At 43.2% G+C, this 20,664-nt stretch overlaps 1 protein-coding gene across 1 annotated transcript in view; it reads right to left on the reverse strand.

The window, feature by feature from the left end:
* The window catches only part of LOC124595347 (nose resistant to fluoxetine protein 6-like), a 367,206-nt gene that overhangs the window by 203,915 nt on the left and 142,627 nt on the right, over positions 1 to 20,664 (reverse strand). The window contains exon 3 of the mRNA XM_047134061.1: positions 2,441 to 2,658. Within this exon, the coding sequence (XP_046990017.1) occupies positions 2,441 to 2,658 (218 nt within the window). The remainder of the gene's footprint in view (positions 1 to 2,440; positions 2,659 to 20,664) is intronic.

The following is a 20,664-nucleotide window of genomic DNA, read 5'->3' on the forward strand; positions in this document are numbered from 1 at the left end:
TCACGGATGGGACCTACCGGCAAACATACCGAATGCACACTGGAGTTCTTACCCGCCTTGCCTATTATCTCCCTGAGGGGCTCCACCACGCGCCTAACATTGGGGCTCCCAATGACTAGCGTACCGGACTGGGCAGGAAAATCGACCGCTGGCCCAACAGGAAAGGCATCCCGTGCTGGCTCAGAGTTATCATCAACACTAGGAAGCACTCGTACCTGTTGCTAAGACGTAGGGAGCCAGCCGCACGGCCTGCTCCCTTTTTCGCCTTCCGCCCAGTGACACGCGAACCCACCACTGTCTGCCACCCACTCTGGAGTGAGGACGGACCGCTCAGACGTTGCGCATCGGAAGCCGCAGTGACGTCCGGGCCACCAGGGGATTCCAGTGTCACCAAAGGTGTCGCAAGTCTCGTCACTGGCGCCCCGACATCACCGCAACTTCGAGCATTAGTTAGAATATTGTCGACGGTAGCCAACGCAGCTTCCAGCTGTTTACGAACAGCAGCCAACTCTCCTTGTGTCCGCTCATAACAAGCACAGTCCCTAGCCATATCCTACTATGTATAAAATACACTCCTGGAAATGAAAAAAAGAACGCATTGACACCGGTGTGTCAGACCCACCATACTTGCTCCGGACACTGCGAGAGGGCTGTATAAGCAATGATCACACGCACGGCACAGCGGACACACCAGGAACCGCGGTGTTGGCCGACGAATGGCGCTAGCTGCGCAGCATTTGTGCACCGCCGCCGTCAGTGTCAGCCAGTTTGCCGTGGCATACGGAGCTCCATCGCAGTCTTTAACACCGGTAGCATGCCGCGACAGCGTGGACGTGAACCGTATGTGCAGTTGACGGACTTTGAGCGAGGGCGTATAGTGGGCACGCGGGAGGCCGGGTGGACGTACCGCCGAATTGCTCAACACGTGGGGCGTGAGGTCTCCACAGTACATCGATGTTGTCGCCAGTGGTCGGCGGAAGGTGCACGTGCCCGTCGACCTGGGACCGGACCGCAGCGACGCACGGATGCACGCCAAGACCGTAGGATCCTACGCAGTGCCGTAGGGGACCACACCGCCACTTCCCAGCAAATTAGGGACACTGTTGCTCCTGGGGTGTCGGCGAGGACCATTCGCTACCGTCTCCATGAAGCTGGGCTACGGTCCCGCACACCGTTAGGCCGTCTTCCGCTCACGCCCCAACATCGTGCAGCCCGCCTCCAGTGGTGTCGCGACAGGCGTGAATGGAGGGACGAATGGAGACGTGTCGTCTTCAGCGATGAGAGTCGCTTCTGCCTTGGTGCCAATGATGGTCGTATGCGTGTTTGGCGCCGTGCAGGTGAGCGCCACAATCAGGACTGCATACGACCAAGGCACACAGGGCCAACACCCGGCATCATGGTGTGGGGAGCGATCTCCTACACTGGCCGTACACCACTGGTGATCGTCGAGGGGACACTGAATAGTGCACGGTACATCCAAACCGTCATCGAACACATCGTTCTACCATTCCTAGACCGGCAAGGGAACTTGCTGTTCCAACAGGACAATGCACGTCCACATGTATCCCGTGCCACCCAACGTGCTCTAGAAGGTGTAAGTCAACTACCCTGGCCAGCAAGATCTCCGGATCTGTCCCCCATTGAGCATGTTTGGGACTGGATGAAGCGTCGTCTCACGCGGTGTGCACGTCCAGCACGAATGCTGGTCCAACTGAGGCGCCAGGTGGAAATGGCATGGCAAGCCGTTCCACAGGACTACATCCAGCATCTCTACGATCGTCTCCATGGGAGAATAGCAGCCTGCATTGCTGCGAAAGGTGGATATACACTGTACTAGTGCCGACATTGTGCATGCTCTGTTGCCTGTGTCTATGTGCCTGTGGTTCTGTCAGTGTGATCATGTGATGTATCTGACCCCAGGAATGTGTCAATAAAGTTTCCCCTTCCTGGGACAATGAATTCACGGTGTTCTTATTTCAATTTCCAGGAGTGTAGATATAAGGTCTCGAATGGCGCTACTGAGTTTGAAAATATACCAAAGGAGAAGAAAATAACACCAAAAGTTGATGTGCAGATTTCTCACTGAACTCTGAGACCGCATGCTATTAAACAGAAATAAATTTTTCTGCACGGAAAATTGACACTAGGAAGCCGCCCTACATAGGATATTCTCAAGACTTACGCAAAAAACAAAAACTACGATTAATTTTCTAACCACTGGTCTACACAGTAAAATACACACCTACAGTTCACTTGTTTGCAAAAGCACGTAAACAAAAAGCAAAGACTAAATTAATTTACAGTTTATCACAAAAGTGTTGCTGCTCTGCTGCGCGTCTTCTCGGCTCTACGGCTGCCGCTACGTTTAGTGCCGAGCGCGGCAGTTAGTTCCCGCCCAGTGCTTGAAGGTAGTAGCGAGGCTTTAGCGTAGCGCACTGACCTGCAGCTTGAGCCAGGCGGACTGGTCCTGCTGGAAGGTGTCGCTGTAGGGGTCGGTCGGCAGGGGCTGCGGCTCGGCGGGCAGCGCCTGCACCTGCGGCAGGCAGTACTGGCCGCGCAGCTGGCCCGCGCCCGCCGTCACGCACTGGTCGAAGTGGCCCAGCTGGTACACCGAGCCGTACAGCACGCCGGAGGGCGCCTTCACCGACGCGTCGTACACTGCAACCACAGACCGCCGTCGAGCATTAGCGAGGCTGCTCAGAGCTCTTCCACACACGCAAGCGCCATTGCTACAAGTAGCTCCGTCTGCCTTCTGCTGCTGCACACTGCAGGCTAGACGCAAAATAAAAACAAAAATGTGGATGGCCGGACAGTATTTGAACCACAGTCCTCTCGAATGTGAGTCTACCCATAATATTGGCCTACACTACGCAGTATAGAAATTATAGCACATCAAACTAGAAATACGAGAGCTCTGAAACGCATCCACTAGTAGTCTGTCCGGCTTGTTTCCTGTGATGCCTATGTCCGCCAGTTTGATAAAAAGATCGGACACGGAACTCGAGAAGTAAGAGAAATAATTGTAGTTACTACCTCCTCCATCCCCCTCAGGAGACACTGCCTTAACGAAACACTGTCCGTGTGGGCGAGGGGGTTTGTGTGATCCAATGAAGTGGAGGGCTATGCCGGCGGTGGTGTAACTACCAGCAGGGCCTCCCAAGCCAGACAGGTCTCCATAGAGGATCCAGACAAAGTGTGTCTCACAACGTCCCGTCTAGTGTCCCGTCTAGTGTCCTATCCTATTCTGTTCTGTCCCATCCTATACACTCCCTTCCTTTCCTTTTCCTCCTTCTGATTGTGTGGCAGCAGACACAGTCCCCTATTGTGGACAGCGGAAGATCCTTGGAAACCAGGACAACGTTGATGCACGTAGGTATTACTGCGAAGGGATGGATAGCGTTCTGTAGTCGTGGTGAAGACAAGCTATCTAAGGGGTAAGGCCCTGAAATTAAACCTTGGCAGGTGTTCAGGCCATGAGGTGGCAGCCCCACCAGGACACTCGGGGGCTGTGGGCTGATAACCCGCACCACCAAAAAACACATATCACAGAAACTAAAAGGAGAAACAGCCGGATGGATCTTAAGGATATGACCTTTGGCCTGAAAAGGAAAACCCGTATCGGTTTTTGGAATGTAAGGACCTTTAGAGAGGTAGGGAGGCTAAGACAGGTTGAAAAAGAGATGGAGGACTGTCGACTAGATATATTGGGACTAAGTGAAGTAAGGTGGCCAGAATCTGGGGAATTCCAAACACAAAATGGTGGAGTGTAGGTGTATGCGGGTCAGACAGGTGAGGACGCGATGCATAGGAATGGTGTAGGGCTTTTACTATCTAAAAGCAGCAAGACGAGCTTACTGGAGTGGAAACCAGTCTCAGAACGGATAATATCCGCACGCTTTAAAACAAATGTGCGATATGTCACTGTAATTCAATGCCATGCACCTACTGAAATAGCTAAAGCACAATTAAAAGATGCATTTTATACAGAGCTTAACGGAGTCCTCAGACAAACAAATTCTAGGGACATAAAAATTTTAATGGGTGACTTGAACGCAAAACTTGCTTCAGAAAATAAAGGGCTTGAACATATCATGGGCGTACATGGCATAGGGATCAGGAATGCAAATGGTGAACTGTTGATAGATACATGCGCTGAACATGACCTAGTCATTGGAGGCACATTGTTTCCACATCGTAACTGCCATAATATAACGTGGGTTTCTCCAGACCACGTTACCGAAAACCAAATAGACCACATAGTCATAAACCGCAAGTTCCGACACTCTCTGTTAGATGTCAGAAATAGAAGAGGGGCAGACGTTGGAAGTGACCACCACCTAGTTTTGGCGGAATTCAGACTGAATATAGTGGCAAATAGAACCAAGCTCAATCACAGGTGCAAGAAAATAGATGTGGCAAGATTAAAAGACCAACAGATCAAAGAAAAATTTGCCCTTGAGTTACAAAACAGATTCCAGGTCCTCTCTGAAGAAAACTTTATGGAAGAGGGAATTGAAGCATGCTGGCAACAAATCAAAGACAGTTATTTAGATGTGGGAGAAAAAATCTTAGGATTTAAGGCACATCAAAGGAAGGAATGGATCTCCGATGCTACATAGAATGAAATCAGCCACAGGAAAGAACTAAAACTTAAGTTAAAGAATACACGGAGGCGAACAAAAAAGTGAAAATATTGCTACGTCGAGATAAAAGGAAATGGATAGATGAGCAAGCAAAATTAGCTGAAGACGCAGCAAGACAAGGAAATATGAAAGAGCTCTACAATATTACCAAACGGTTGTCAGTGAAGAACCTCAGACATGAAGGACCAGTTAAGAACAAGGATGGGTTGATGCTTACAACTCAACAGGCACAGCCACAGAGATGGGAGGAGCACTTCAAGGAACTGTTAAATTGTGAAGACAACCAAGACGAACAGGTAAGTGATGTTCCAGAGGAAGTCGAAGAAGATCGAGATATAAATTTGCAGTGGCCCACAATGGACGAAATTAGGATTGCTTTGAAAACACTAAAAAATACAAAGGCTCCAGGCCTAGACAACATAGCACCGGAGCTCTTAAAAGCCAATTTTGAAAGTACTGTTAAAATGCTCCATCCTTTGCTGAACTATATTTGGCTTGAAGTGGAAAAATGGTTTGCTGGTAAAGCTCCCAAAAAAGGGAAATTTGTCAGACTGTAACAACTGGCGTGGTATTACATTGTTGTCAGTGCCCTACCCAATAAGGTCCTCACCAGAACTATTTTAAACAGAATTAAAGAATCCCTTGAAAAGCGACTGAGTAAAGAACAGGCCGGTTTTAGGGCACAACGCAGTTGTGCTGATCTTATTAACACTCTTAGGATGATATTAGAGCAAAGCAAAGAACTCCACGCAACCATGTACCTGGAATTCATTGATTTTCAAAAGGCTTTCGATTCCGTGAAACATAAAGTGCTCTGGTAGGTGTTGCGGAAGTATGGCATACCACAGAAGATCTTAAACATCATAAAAGATCTATATGATGGCTACAAATGCTGCGTACTCCACAAGGGAAGTGTGACAGAGCCCATAAAGTAACAACTGGAGTCTGGCAGGGTTGCATTTTGTCACCAACACTTTTTCTACTCGTTCTAGACTCTGTTATGAGAAGAGTCACAGCAGGCAGGAAACGAGGAATCCAGTGGGGGATCCATGAACGTCTGGAGGATTTGGATTTTGCAGACGACATAGTTTTATTAGCTCCAAGGCTGACTGATATGCAAGCTAAATTAAACTTGGTGAAAGAAGAAGCAGAGACTGCTGACCTCAAGATAAATACAGGCAAAACAAAGAAAATGAGAGTAAATTCAGGGAACATGGAGGTGCCACTGTTAATAGGTGAGCAGCGGGTGGAGACTGTTAACTCATTCCTGTATCTGGGTAGTATAGTGGCGGAAGATGGTGGAGCTGGAGATGACGTGAAAAAACGCATTAAAAAGGCAAATGCTGCCTTCATACAATTGTATCCAATATGGAAAAATAGATACATCACGTACAAAACAAAAATCCGTATTTTTTAATACAAATGTGAAAGCTGTCTTTCTGTACGCCAGTGAAAGCTGGAAAATGGATAAAAAGATAACATTCCAGTTACAAAGCTTCATAAATAGATGTCTTCGACGCATCATGAACATCTGGTGGAAAGAAAAAAAATGTAATGACGAGCTCTGGCGAATAACAAACCAGATACCCACAGAAGACCAGATACGAGAGAGAAATTGGGGCTGGTTGGGGCACACCTTGAGAAAACCAGATGGAGCCATCGAGAAAAAAGCATTGGAATGGAATCCCCAGGGAACAAGGAAGAGAGGAAGACAAAGGGGCACATGGAAGAGGACAGTGGAAGGGGAAGCAAAAAGAGTTGGCAAGGCCTGGGCAGAATTGAGGCAAATGGCCAAAGACAGAGACGGATGGTGAGTTCTCCTGGATACCCTATGCCCCCATAGGAGCCGGAGGAATTAAGTAAGTCACTACCTCCTCCATACCGTCTTCTGACAGCGTTCAATAAGTAATACAACACTTTTTTCTCGGCTAATTTCGGTTGAAAAAAAACGTGAAATTTGTCGTGGGAGAGTGTGGAATATTCCAGCTTTAGCTCCTATCGTTCCATGAAGATCCAATGGCACTATACGTAGCCTTCAAAATGGCGTCTATAACCCAGCAGAGAGCTGTCACTGCCGGCCGAAGTGGCCGTGCGGTTAAAGGCGCTGCAGTCTGGAACCGCAAGACCGCTACGGTCGCAGGTTCGAATCCTGCCTCGGGCATGGATGTTTGTGATGTCCTTAGGTTAGTTAGGTTTAACTAGTTCTAAGTTCTAGGGGACTAATAACCTCAGCAGTTGAGTCCCATAGTGCTCAGAGCCATTTGAACCATTTTTAGAGCTGTCACTGAGTTACTCAAATATTCATAGCCGCTTGCAGAATGTATACGAAGACCTGGGACTGAACAAATGAATAAAATCATGGCGAGTCGTTGGCGGGGCGACTGTCATGATCACAACAAGTTCGTGCAAACCTGTCTGATTTCCCGCGTGTCGTTCGCCCGCACACAGCTGTGACTTCTTCAATGCTGGAACGCGCGAACACTCATTCCAGGAGATCGACGGATAACAAACGCCTCGTTGCTCAGTTAGACGTCTCTGATGGCAGTGCTGACACACTCGTCCACCAGTAGGCCTACGCAAAGTTGTGTAGTCCTCAGTAAACTGAAGAAACGACTTCAACGAGTTCGTTCCCACAAGAATGTGAAGGAACTTCTCCTTCTCCACGACAAGGCAAGGCGTCACACAAGTCAGTGGACCTGAGAGGAGCTCACAAAACTTAACCGGGCAGTTCTTCCTTATCCACTTTACAGTCCGGATTTCGCACCTTCCGACTTCGATCTGCTTGGTCCAATGAAGATTGCACTCCACAGGTAGCAGTACGTGGGTGACGGGTGGCTTATTGATGCACAAGACGTTGCCTCCGATGTCGACCGATACGGTGATACCATGTGAGCATACAGTAAGGTGGCGTGAGGCTGTTACATTGAACGGCATAGAGACTATGTTGAAAAATAGGGTTTTGTAGCCAAAAGAGTTGGAAATAATATGGTGTACTGGAATCCCGAATAAAACCAAGATGCCTTCAGAAAAAAATGGATTGCATTACTTATTAAACCTCTTCCCTCCTCTCCCCCCCCCCCCCTCCCCCTCGCAATTCAGATACGCCTCCCGGTACAGGCAAAGCATCAACGATCTTCAATCGTTAATAAATTAAGTCAGACTTCGTTTGTAGTTGAATTCTTAGGAATGGGAAGGTGGCCCCACACTAGATATGAGCTTGACTTCGGCATCCAGCGGAGCACTGAGCGGTGGACATGTTTGTGTACTAGTACAAAGCACAGATATTCACGCTTCCGAATGCTGTGGTAGTGGAGAGTTTCAGAAGATATCTTCTTACTTCAGGCTGTTAATACTAACGCTGAGATGTCGCCTAGTACTTTCAACACATGCCTCCTCTTGTGAACTGGTGAACTTGTCGGTTACAAACGTGGAAATTGTTTGCGCGTAGGTATGCTGCAAGTAAACGGCACTGAGGAACACCATTTTCTTACAAACTGCTCCTTTTCTTTGTAAAGACTGAATTTCCTCATGCTGAGAAATGAGAAGGAGCGCCTGTTTTATTTCGTAAAAACTGTATAGAGCCAAGAAAGGGCAAAAAATTCTTTATTTACAAACAACCGCTTTCAGCAAACTTTGCTGTCATCTTCAAGTCTTCAAAAATTTAAAATGTGTTCATTTTGAGTTGGACCCCAAGCCAAGTTGTCATGCAGATAAAATGTAGCACATTATATAAAGGCTTTTGAAAAATGAAACATTAAAAATCAGAAAGTAGCTCGTGCACATGGCCATGTCCATATATGTAGCGCTCAACACATCATTGTTACACAGTGCACAACAAAATGCACAGTAGCACATGTGTTTACTTTAGATGGACATGTTCTAATCGTTGACGATAGACTTTAGACGCCGTATAAAGTACAGCTGAAAACTTTGTCTCGTTAGGGTTTGATATGTTGAAGTGAGAGATTGTCTTGGCGAAACTGAGTTCTCAAGCCATATAGTGACATTTTCAAAAGTTTTGTTGGGAGGGTACTTCGGAGAATCGATTTCTACTCATATCGCTGGCTGACCACAAATTAACCGTTTTGATTGGATGAGGAAATTTAGGTGGAGCTGTTTTTTCGCAGAATGCTTGGGTGGGTAGAAAAGCCAAGTTTTGCGGCAATTATCTCTAATTTCAGATTTGATTGGATGCAGCTGCTCTGACTCTCTGGTGTTGTGATCCTTGGTTCAAACTTCAATCGGAACAAGTGCTGGGAATCACTGGTATCAGACTAAAAGGGGCACGGATGCTGCCCGAAGACATTGAAGGCAACGTTTTACTTTCTTCGCTGGATACGACGTGGGTCCAAGTACGCGTTCTTGCCCTGAGGGGATTTTCTCGAAAGCGCGAGATTAAGTCAGTTCCCTGCCAACTATTGCACCAATCCCTTGTCCGATTCGCGAGTGCACTTCAATTTTGTGAACCGTGTCCACACGTTGCAGTTAACTTTCTGGCATGTCTGGTTAACATCCCCTTCAGATAACATAACCACGCAATTCTTTCCGCTCACCGCAGAATCGGTAATTTCATTCGTGCTTTTTCGGTTTGCAGACGACCTACCCATAACCATTTAAGATATATTCTGAGTCTTCACCATGTTCGTTAACAGTTTTGTTTATCCATCGTATCTGAATATTCTGTAAATTTCTTTTACTCGTGTGCTCACGTGAGATATTAAAATGAGTAAATATGGACTCATTATATCTTTCTTGTAGCTAGATACTCCCTTATATCTAATATTTAAACAATTAATGCAGCCACGGTTCACTCGCGAGGGCTGTTTGCGTTATCCATTGCGAAATTTTAATGCTACGTTTTGAACTCACGGGTGGACATTCTGAATCGGGGTAGTCCAGAGGGTATCAGATGTTACACCGACCATCGAAGTCGAAGCCCAGCTTCTTGCACCTGTATACAATTTATTAAAAATTTTGCCTCTCCTGTACTAGCACACGGTGGAGGTCCCCAGGGCAAAGAAATGCGTCCACTTGCTGGAGCTGACAGACAATAACTGGAAACACAAGGCGAAAGTACACCGGTAATTCAGACAACCGTAATCTGATGCAGCTTGGTTTGAATATAACATACACCAACCTAGAGAACGTAGGAATGCTACTCATCTATGGAAAATATAAGTTAGCAGTAGCACTTTTAAACGATGTTGTGCGTACAGTAATGGCAGTCCACAGTACAAACAGCATCACTATTAATTTTCTTTTATTGCTGTTGAAGGCGGGTGTATTGTTACTCAGGCCGAGGAGCTCTACAGAGAGCGATACCCTGAGCAGTATCCACATTCCCGACAGACATTTTCTCGTCTTCTTGAGGCGCTTCAGGAAGCAAGAAAATTCAATCCAGTGCAACATAACAGTCCCATAATTCGCGCAGACGAAGTCGCTAAAGTTACTGTTCTCGTTTCTGTTACAATGAATTCACACGTCAGAACATGATAACTTAAACGGGAGATTGACATCCCTAGAGCAAAGTACATAGCATGCTAATACATCGCCAATTCCACCCTTACCATATACACTACTGGCCATTAAAATTGCTAAACCACGAAGATGTGCTACAGACGCGAAATTTAACCGACACGAAGAAGATGCTGTGATATACAAATGATTAGCTTTTCAGAGCATTCACACGAGGTTGGCTCCGGTGGCGACATCTACAACGTGCTGACACGAGGAAAATGTCCAACCGATTTCTCATACACAAACAGCTGTTGACCGGCGTTGCCTGGTGAAACGTTGTTGTGATGCCTCGTGTAAGGAGGACAAATGCGTGCCATCACGTTTCCGACTTTGATAAAGGTCGGATTGTAGCCTATCGCGATTGCGGTTTATCGTATCGCGACATTGCTGCTCGCGTTGGTCGAGATTCAATTACTGTTAGCAGAATATGGAATCGGTGGGTTCAGAAGGGTAATACGGAACGCCGTGCTGGATCCCAACGACCTCGTATCACTAGCAGTCGAGATGACAGGCATCTTATCCGCATGGCTGTAATGGATCGTGCAGCCACGTCTCGATCCCTGAGTTAACAGATGGGGACGTTTGCAAGACAACAACCATCTGCACGAACAGTTCGGCGATGTTTGCAGCAGCATGGTCTATCAGCTCGGAGACCATGACTGCGGTCCCCTTGACGCTGCATCACAGACAGGAGCGCCTGCGATGGTGTACTCAACGACGAACCTGGGTGTACGAATGGCAAATGATGGTCGCATCCGTGCTTGGCGACATCGCGGTGAACGCACATTGGAAGCGTGTATTCATCATCACCATACTGGCGTATCACCCGTTGTGATGGTATGGGGTGCCATTGGTTACACGTCTCGGTCACCTCTTGTTCGCAGTGACGGCACTTTGAACAGTAGTTACATTTCAGATGTGTTACGACCCGTGGCTCTACAGTAGGATCTGTGTAGCTGTAGCAGTAAGTTGTTGCTAGTCTGGAGTCTGCTCTGGTCTGGTCTGGTGTATCGTGTTGGCTGGCCCGGTCGCGGTGCAGCGATGCCGGATCCTGAGTATTATTGTGTAAGGTAAAAAAGCAGCCTCGCGCATACGTAGTAATGTTATCTCAAGTCGCATGTAAATCTTTTAAAACTCTCGTAATAATAATCTTCCTCATAAAAAGTAACTTTTAACAACCATTCATTTCAATTTAAATAATTTACTAATTTCTCCCATCCATGATCACCCCGATTATTGCAATAGAAAAATCAGTTGCTTTCTTTCATAAATGACAGATAGGTCGGCCAGCATTGCACAGAGCTGTGCCGGAAAAATTTATTGTAAGAGCAGATATATCCGACGACTTCATTGAGGTAAGAATTTTTCCTTTTTTTTATTCAGAATGATCGTTCAGGGCCATGACGCAGCACTGCTGTCGTCCAAAATTTACCAGGTTATATTCACAGTGAATTATTGAAAAGTCATAAGTGAGCGACAATTTAATTGAGAGGTTTAGGAATTTTTCTGTTGTGAGGTTACGCTAAATGTGAGTTAATTTTAAGCTTAGATTAAATCAGAAAGAATTTTGTGTGGAGGTTAGTGTGAGGAAGAATTTTGTGGGGAGTTTACACTAAATTAGAATCATACTCATATTATTTATTATATTTTTGTGGGGAGGTTACACTGTGAAAGAACTTTGTTTTGAGGTTACACTAAACCAGAATCATTATCCATAATATTTATTTTATCTTGTGGGGAGGTTACACTTGGCGACAACCGGCCAGGATCGTGTTTCTTTGTGAATCTCTGAGAAGTAGTCATATATCTGCTCTTATTTACTTAAATGTAGTTTGCATCTGGCGCAACGCATTTACTAATTTGTCACTTTTTCTTTCACAGATCATCGGCAATTTATTGCTCTTTGTTGTAATTGAGTTTGTTCCATTTCGCTTTGTCTTTGTTTCATTTTGTGCTCAATTTTGATTTGTGAAAAATGCCGCGAAAAACTGTTAACAGTACATCGAGATGTGCAATGAGTGAAATAACAACTCGAATAATTTGACCGATAATACTAGCGACACTCAGTGTAATAGTGATAATCCTCTAATTACAGATAATCAGTGTGTGCCGATCACTAGTAATGGTTTTATTCCAGATGATGAGCAAACAAATTCATTTATGTCCACACTTAATTTAACGGCAAATGATGACGAGGCACGTTCCGTTACAATGAACGCTGCCCAGCTTGACACACCCGATTTGCAAAATTTACGTAACGAACAGATAAATGTTTCTAACGAAAATGAACAGTGTGCTCAAAGTACGTCAGATTTATTTGATACCGGTGTAGTGACCAACAGTGCACATCCGATTAGCAAACATTTTCGTGAATCAGATAATGGTCAAATGTTTACATAAAACGTGCCACGTGCAGATACATCATCACACAGCACAGAAAATAGAGTTGCTAATTTTGGCTGGGATCAAGTTATCGCATTATTACTACAATTTAATGAAAAACTAGACAACAATTACAAACAACTTAATGAAATACTAGACAACCATTTCAAACAACGTAATGAAAATCTCAAACAGTGGAACGAAAAACTAAGCAACAATTTCAAACAAATTAATGAAAAACTAGACAACAATTATAAACAACTTAATGAATCGTGCAAACAACTCAATGAAAGTTTCAAACAGTCGAATGAAAAACACGACAACCTTAATGAACAGAACAAACAACTTAGTGAACAGATTACAGCCGTTACCGTGCAACGTCATGATACTAAAGAACAGTTGTGTGAGGAAATTAAGGCTTGTGCTAGGAACAGTAGTGAAGAAATTAGATCTGTTGCACAAGAATTAAGTAGTACACGTGTAGCCACAACGAAATTACTTAGAGATGAAATTAGTGCAGTCACTGAACAATGTTCAGAAAACGCAACACAGATACGCGACGTGTTTAGATTAATGTCAGCAGAAGTTTCAAGCACTCTGGATACGGAAGTCGATAAGAAATTTGAACAGCAGATCAGCCAAATTGACGAACGTATTAAAGTGACAGAAATGAAAAATGTTTCAGTCACTAACACGTCACAGCATAGGCCACGTTCCGAACATTTGTCACACTCATACAGCCAATATAACTTAGGTAATTTACAGAGACTACGTGACTTAGAATCCGAACAGACACAGACAAATAGATTCTCATCCAATCCTGAACCTGTTCACACATTCAGAGACGATAACGTTGATTATAAGCAATTTTTATCCGTAAAAAAATCTAAGGTATTTAAAAATGACAGAACACAAATACATCCTTTGGACTGGATACGACAATTTGCTTTTGTATTTTCATCAGCTTGGCCTGTAATGCAGAAACTAGAATTGGCCTGGATACAACAATTTGTTTTTGAATTTTCACCGGCATTGCCTGTAACGCAGAAACTAAAATTTATTTGCAGTGCGTAAGCGACCTCAGGGGATTCATTACACTTCGATGAATATGTGCCGTAGCGTGCACAGGGCCCCGAGCTGTAGTAGTGCTTTTTCATCTTTAGTTTTCTGCACTGCTGCCTTCTCTTTTACTATCCTTTATATCTATCAAAACAGCTTCAACTATCGATCTATCTAGGATTAAGAATGAGTAAAGAAAACCTGATACGACAAGTTTTACCTGAAAGTGACAATTTTCATTAGACACTCCCGGAATGAAAAGAACTAACAGCATAATTTTAATAACAAACAAAATTTTACTCATCAGTATCGTCATAATTATCAGCAACAGCGAACACATTTTGGCAACAATAGAGGGTTTTCACCACAACAACAACAAAACCAGCCGGTTAGCATACCTAACCAACAATGTAATGTGCAAGGTCAACTAAGCTTTAATGTTTCGCCGCCTACACGTATAGCGTCGGCTGCGCCAAATAGTAACGCACAGCAACAAGGAAATCACTACGTACAGAAAACACATCATTTCAATTCCTATCGCAACGCGCCGTATAGCAATGACTATCATGGCAGACGTAAAAGTAATGAGCACAATTTTCAGCGTACATTTAATTACAGTAGGTCTTACCAGCAGCAGAATCATCCGCAAAAGATTATCATAAACGAACCAGACAGTCGGTATCATCCCGAACGTAATACGTCAGGAAGAAATAACAGAACAGTACAAATAGTTGAAATGCCACAGCATTCTCCCGCAAATAACAGCACGTCAGAAAGAATTTGACTAGATACAGTACAGGTTTCATCTTCCAGCAACGCAAGCCATACTTTTGACACAAAGAATCTTGTTCACGAAAATGTTATTAATTTTGACGACATCCGATACACACTTTTGCATGAAAGACAGAATCACAACGTATGTAGACAACATCGTTATCGCAGAAGCCAACTGGTCTGAACACATTTTGATACTGGAACAACTGTTGCCAACTTTTCGTGCACAGAGACTCACAGTTAATCTTAGCAAATAACACTTTGGCAAAACCTCTTATAATTTCTTGGACATGTAATTTCAGCAGAAGGCATTGCGCCTGACCCGGAAAAACTTCAAGCTTTACGTGACATTTTTGTTCCAACGACAAAGAAACAACTACGTAGCTTTCTGGGTTTAATTAACTTTTTCCGTAAATTTATTCATTACTCTGCTTTAGACACACCTAGATTATGCCAACTAATGGGTAAAAACACTATTTGATCCTGGGATAGCCAAGCACATTCTGAGTTTGTCAATCTGAAACAAGCTTTGTTGAATGCACCTCTTTTATCACACCCAGATCGTACTAGAAATTTTTCCATTGCCACCGACAGTTCTAACACCGCTTTAGGCGTACACATTTTTCAGGAAATTGAAGAAGACGGTACTGTGTTGTGTGGTCTTCAGTCCTGAGACTGGTTTGACGCAGCTCTCCATGCTACTCTATCCTGTGCAAGCTTCTTCATCTCCCAGTACCTACTGCAACCTACATCCTTCTGAATCTGCTTAGTGTATTCATCTCTTGGTCTCCCTCTACGATTTTTACCCTCCACGCTGCCCTCCAATGGTAAATTTGTGATCCCTTGATGCCTCAAAACATGTCCTACCAACCGATCCCTTCTTCTAGTCAAGGTTGTGCCTCAAACTTCTCTTCTCCCCAATCCTATTCAATACCTCCTCATTAGTTACGTGATCTACCAACCTTATCTTTAGCATTCTTCTGTAGCACCACATTTCGAAAGCTTCTATTCTCTTCTTGTCCAAACTGGTTATCGTCCATGTTTCACTTCCATACATGGCTACACTCCATACAAATACTTTCAGAAACGACTTCCTGACACTTAAATCTATACTCGATGTTAACAAATTTCTCTTCTTCAGAAACGATTTCCTTGCCATTGCCAGTCTACATTTTATATCCTCTCTTCTTCGACCATCATCAGTTATTTTACTCCCTAAATAGCAAAACTCCTTTACTACTTTAAGTGTCTCATTTCCTAATCTAATCCCCTCAGCATCACCCGATTTAATTTGACTACATTCCATTATCCTCGTTTTGCTTTTGTTGATGTTCATCTTATATCCTCCTTTCAAGACACTGTCCATTCCGTTCAACTGCTCTTCCAAGTCCTTTGCTGTCTCTGACAGAATTACAATGTCATCGGCGAACCTCAAAGTTTTTACTTCTTCTCCATGAATTTTAATACCGACTCCGAATTTTTCTTTTGTTTCCTTCACTGCTTGCTCAATATACAGATTGAATAACATCGGGGAGAGGCTACAACCCTGTCTCACTCCTTTCCCAACCACTGCTTCCCTTTCATGCCCCTCGACTCTTATAACTGCCATCTGGTTTCTGTACAAATTGTAAATAGCCTTTCGCTCCCTGTATTTTACCCCTGCCACCTTCAGAATTTGAAAGAGAGTATTCCAGGTAACGTTGTCAAAAGCTTTCTCTAAGTCTACAAATGCTAGAAACGTGGGTTTGCCTTTTATTAATATTTCTTCTAAGATAAGTCGTAAGGTTAGTATTGCCTCACGTGTTCCAACATTTCTACGGAATCCAAACCGATCTTCCCCAAGGTCCGCTTCTACCAGTTTTTCCATTCGTCTGTAAAGAATTCGTGTTAGTATTTTGCAGCTGTGACTTATTAAAACCGATAGTTCGGTAATTTTCACATCTGTCAACACCTGCTTTCTTTGGGATTGGAATTATTATATTCTTCTTGAAGTCTGTGGGTATTTCGCCTGTCTCATACATCTTGCTCACCAGATGGTAGAGTTTTGTCATGACTGGCTCTCCCAAGGCCATCAGTAGTTCTAATGGAATGTTGTCTACTCCTGGGGCCTTGTTTCGACTCAGGTCTTTCAGTGCTCTATCAAACTCTTCACGCAGTATCTTATCTCCCATTTCATCTACATCCTCTTCCATTTCCCTAATATTGTCCTCAAGTACATCGCCCTTGTATAAAACTTCTATATACTCCTTCCACCTTTCTGCCTTCCCTTCTTTGCTTAGAACTGGGTTGCCATCTGAGCTCTTGATATTCATACAAGTGGTTCTCTTCTCTCCAAAGGTCTCTTTAATTTTCCTGTAGGCAGTATCTATCTTACCCCTAGTGAGACAAGCCTCTACATCCTCACATTTGTCCTCTAGCCATCCCTGCTTAGCCATTTTGCACTTCCTGTCGATCTCATTTTTGAGACGTTTGTATTCCTTTTTGCCTGCTTCATTTACTGTATTTTTATATTTTCTCCTTTCATCAATTAAATTCAATATTTCTTCTGTTACCCAAGGATTTCTATTAGCCCTCGTCTTTTTACCTACTTGATCCTCTGCTGCCTTCACTACTTCATCCCTCAGAGCTACCCATTCTTCTTCTATGTATTTCTTTCCCCCATTCCTGTCAATTGTTCCCTTATGCTCTCCCTGAAACTCTGTACAACCTCTGGTTCTTTCAGCTTATCCAGGTCCCACCTCCTTAAATTCCCGCCATTTTGCAGTTTCTTCAGTTTCAATCTGCAGTTCATAACCAATAGATTGTGGTCAGAATCCACATCTGCCCCCGGAAATGTCTTACAATTTAAAACCTGGTTCCTAAATCTCTGTCTTACCATTATATAATCTATCTGATACCTTTTAGTATCTCCAGGATTCTTCCAGGTATACAACCTTCTTTCATGATTCTTGAACCAAGTGTTAGCTATGATTAAGTAATGCTCTGTGCAAAATTCTACAAGGCGGCTTCCTCTTTCATTTCTTCCCCCAAATCCATATTCACCTACTATGTTTCCTTCTCTCCCTTTTCCTACTGACGAATTCCACTCACCCATGACTATTAAATTTTCGTCTCCCTTCACTACCTGAATAATTTCTTTTATCTCGTCATACATTTCATCAATTTCTTCATCATCTGCAGAGCTAGTTGGCATATAAACTTGTACTACTGTAGTAGGCATGGGCTTTGTGTCTATTTTGGCCACAATAATGCTTTCACTATGCTGTTTGTAGTAGATAACCCGCACTCCTATTTTTTTATTCATTATTAAACCTATTCATTATTAAACCTACTCCTGCAATACCCCTATTTGATTTTGTATTTATAACCCTGTAATCACCTGACCAAAAGTCATGTTCCTCCTGCCACCGAACTTCACTAATTCCCACTATATCTAACTTTAACCTATCCATTTCCCTTTTTAAATTTTCTAACCTACCTGCCCGATTAATGGATCTGACATTCCACACTCCGATCTGTAGAACACCAGTTTTCTTTCTCCTGATAACGACATCCTCTTGAGTAGTTCCCGCCTGGAGATCCGAATGGGGGACTATTTTACCTCCGGAATATTTTACCCAAGAGGACGCCATTATCATTTAATCATACAGTAAAGCTGCATGTCCTCGGGAGAAATTACGGCTGTAGTTTCCCCTTGCTTTCAGCCGTTCGCAGTACCAGCACACCAAGGCCGTTTTGGTTAATGTTACAAAGCCAGATCAGTCAATCATCCAGACTGTTGCCCCTGCAACTACTGAAAAGGCTGCTGCCCCTCTTCAGGAACCACATGTTTGTCTGGCCTCTCAACAGATACCCCTCCGTTGTGGTTGCACCTACGGTATGGCCATCTGTATCGCTGAGGCACGCAAGCCGCCCCACCAACGGCAAGGTCCATGGTTCACGGTACTACAGTAATTAAAAACATCACCTTTGCAAGTCGCATTCTGTCACCAGCTGAACGCAATTATTCTGTCACAGAACTTGAAACATTATGTGTTGTAAGGGCATTTACGAGATTTAGGCATTTTCTTTATGGAAGACATACCACCGTTTACACAGATCATAGAGCTATACGGTTTTTACTTTCCGCTAAATTTACACATCACAGATTAAGCAGATGGAAACTTTATTTACAGGAATTTAATTTTACAATTGTTCACATTCCCAGTACACAAAATATTGTAGCAGACGCACTATCCCGTTCTCTCAGTAACAATCAGCAAGACATCGCAACCAACTTCTGCCAAGCAAATTCTAGCGTCATGTATATCAACAAGTTGCATTCGAAAATTTTATTTCGGCATCATTACGAGATATAGCACAAGAGCAGAGTAAAGACAACGTGTGGAAAGAAATTAAACACCTTTGGCAAGATAGGAATAATGTTACCATCAGAAACCATTACACTGTACGCAATAATATTCTGTATCGCCGCTCTCACCCTGACAGCAACAACTGGTTATTATGTATTCCTGACGAGCTTGTTAACAAATTAATTTGGTATACTCATTTAAGTTACGCACATTATGGAGCCAGAAAATGTTTTCTTATACTGAGACAGAAGTGTTATTTTGCCAGCATGGAGAAACGTATTCGACGAGTTTTAGCGTCATGTAAAATCTGCCAGAAAGCTAAGTCAGACACGACTTCACATATTCCTCCGTTACATCCCATTGTACCTGTTAAATTAAGACACATGCCCGCTGTAGAGATTTTTGGTCCGATTCCCAGATCTAATAGAGGTTTTTGTTACATCTTTGTCGCTGTTGAACTCAGTTCAAAATTTGTAACCTTCACTCCGTTACGCAAAGCTACTGCTAAATCGAATTCGAATGCATTTGTAAAACATTTTCTATTTCATGTATGGCATGTATTGAAAGTAATTTCCGACAATGGACCACAGTTTCGATCTGCTATATGGACACGTATGTTACGAACAAGAAACATTTCTCCGATTTATATATCCAAGTGTCACGCTTCTTCGAACCCTTGTGAACGACTAATGAAAGAAATTGGTAGACTATGTAGAATATACTGCTATAAAAGACATATTGATTGGGACACACACATACTCTCATTCCAGGATGTAATTAACTCCATACTAAATGAATCTACTATGCTATCTCCGACTGTTATACCGAAAAATGTTGAACCACCTAATAAAATTAAAGAATTAGTATCCTTTCCTACATCTCGTCGACTGCGACACCATGAAATAATTGACATTGCACTGAACAACATCAAACGTGCCGCAGAGCGCCGGAGAAGACAGCTAAAACAGATTTGTACATGCCGTGACTTTCACATTGGACAGAAGGTATTAGTACGCACACATTATTTATCCAACAGAGGAAAAAGTAGATGCAGTAAATTTGAGCTTCTATATGCAGGTCGATACAGAATTCGCAGCATTCCTCACCCCAATGTAGTACACGTCGAAACTCTGAGAACCAGAAAAAGTAAAGGCAATCACCATGTCTCCAATATTAAACCCTTTATTGAATGAACATACTTTATGATTTATCACACTGTAATGCCATTTTCTGATTTTTATATGACCAGTTATGCAATTATATGTATATGAACAATTACTGATGATTATCGTATTTTTTCTTGGAAGTGCCCGGCAAGGTAAGGTTAGCAGGTCGCTTTTCTTGTCGTTACACATCAGACCATGCACATTTTTCCAGATAAACTTACATATTTTATGACCAATTATGCAATTCTATCTAGTGACATATTAATTTTATCAAATTCTTTCTCCATTTAAGTCTTCAACTCTCGCCTCTAGCAACTACACAACATACAAGCTGAACACAAAGAAAGTCATTTGTTGTCGTTATATATCAGACCGTGCACATTTTCCATTTTTCGTGTATTTATGATTGTTTTCCTGTATGCACTATGAAATGTTTAAGATGTAACAGACATCAGTTGACTTTGACATTTTTCCTTATGATATATCAATATCTTGAGTATTCTACACTTTTGGCTACTACATTATGAGACTGTGTGTACATTTTTGCACCTGAACCCTCTCTATGTTTTTGACATAATACGTTTTCTGTCATGCTATGCTGTATGCTTCATTATATCACTAGAAACCAGTTTTTATTTAATGGGTATATGATTTAAATGCAAGATATTAATCCTTATTCATCATTTTCAGAAAGCAATAACGTGTAAAAGAAATAACTTAAACAAACCACAGTGGATTACTATGAAATGGGAATTTGACCTTTGGAATGAA

This window comes from Schistocerca americana, chromosome 2 (assembly GCF_021461395.2).
Source record: "Schistocerca americana isolate TAMUIC-IGC-003095 chromosome 2, iqSchAmer2.1, whole genome shotgun sequence".
Taxonomy (NCBI): Eukaryota; Metazoa; Arthropoda; class Insecta; order Orthoptera; family Acrididae; genus Schistocerca; species Schistocerca americana.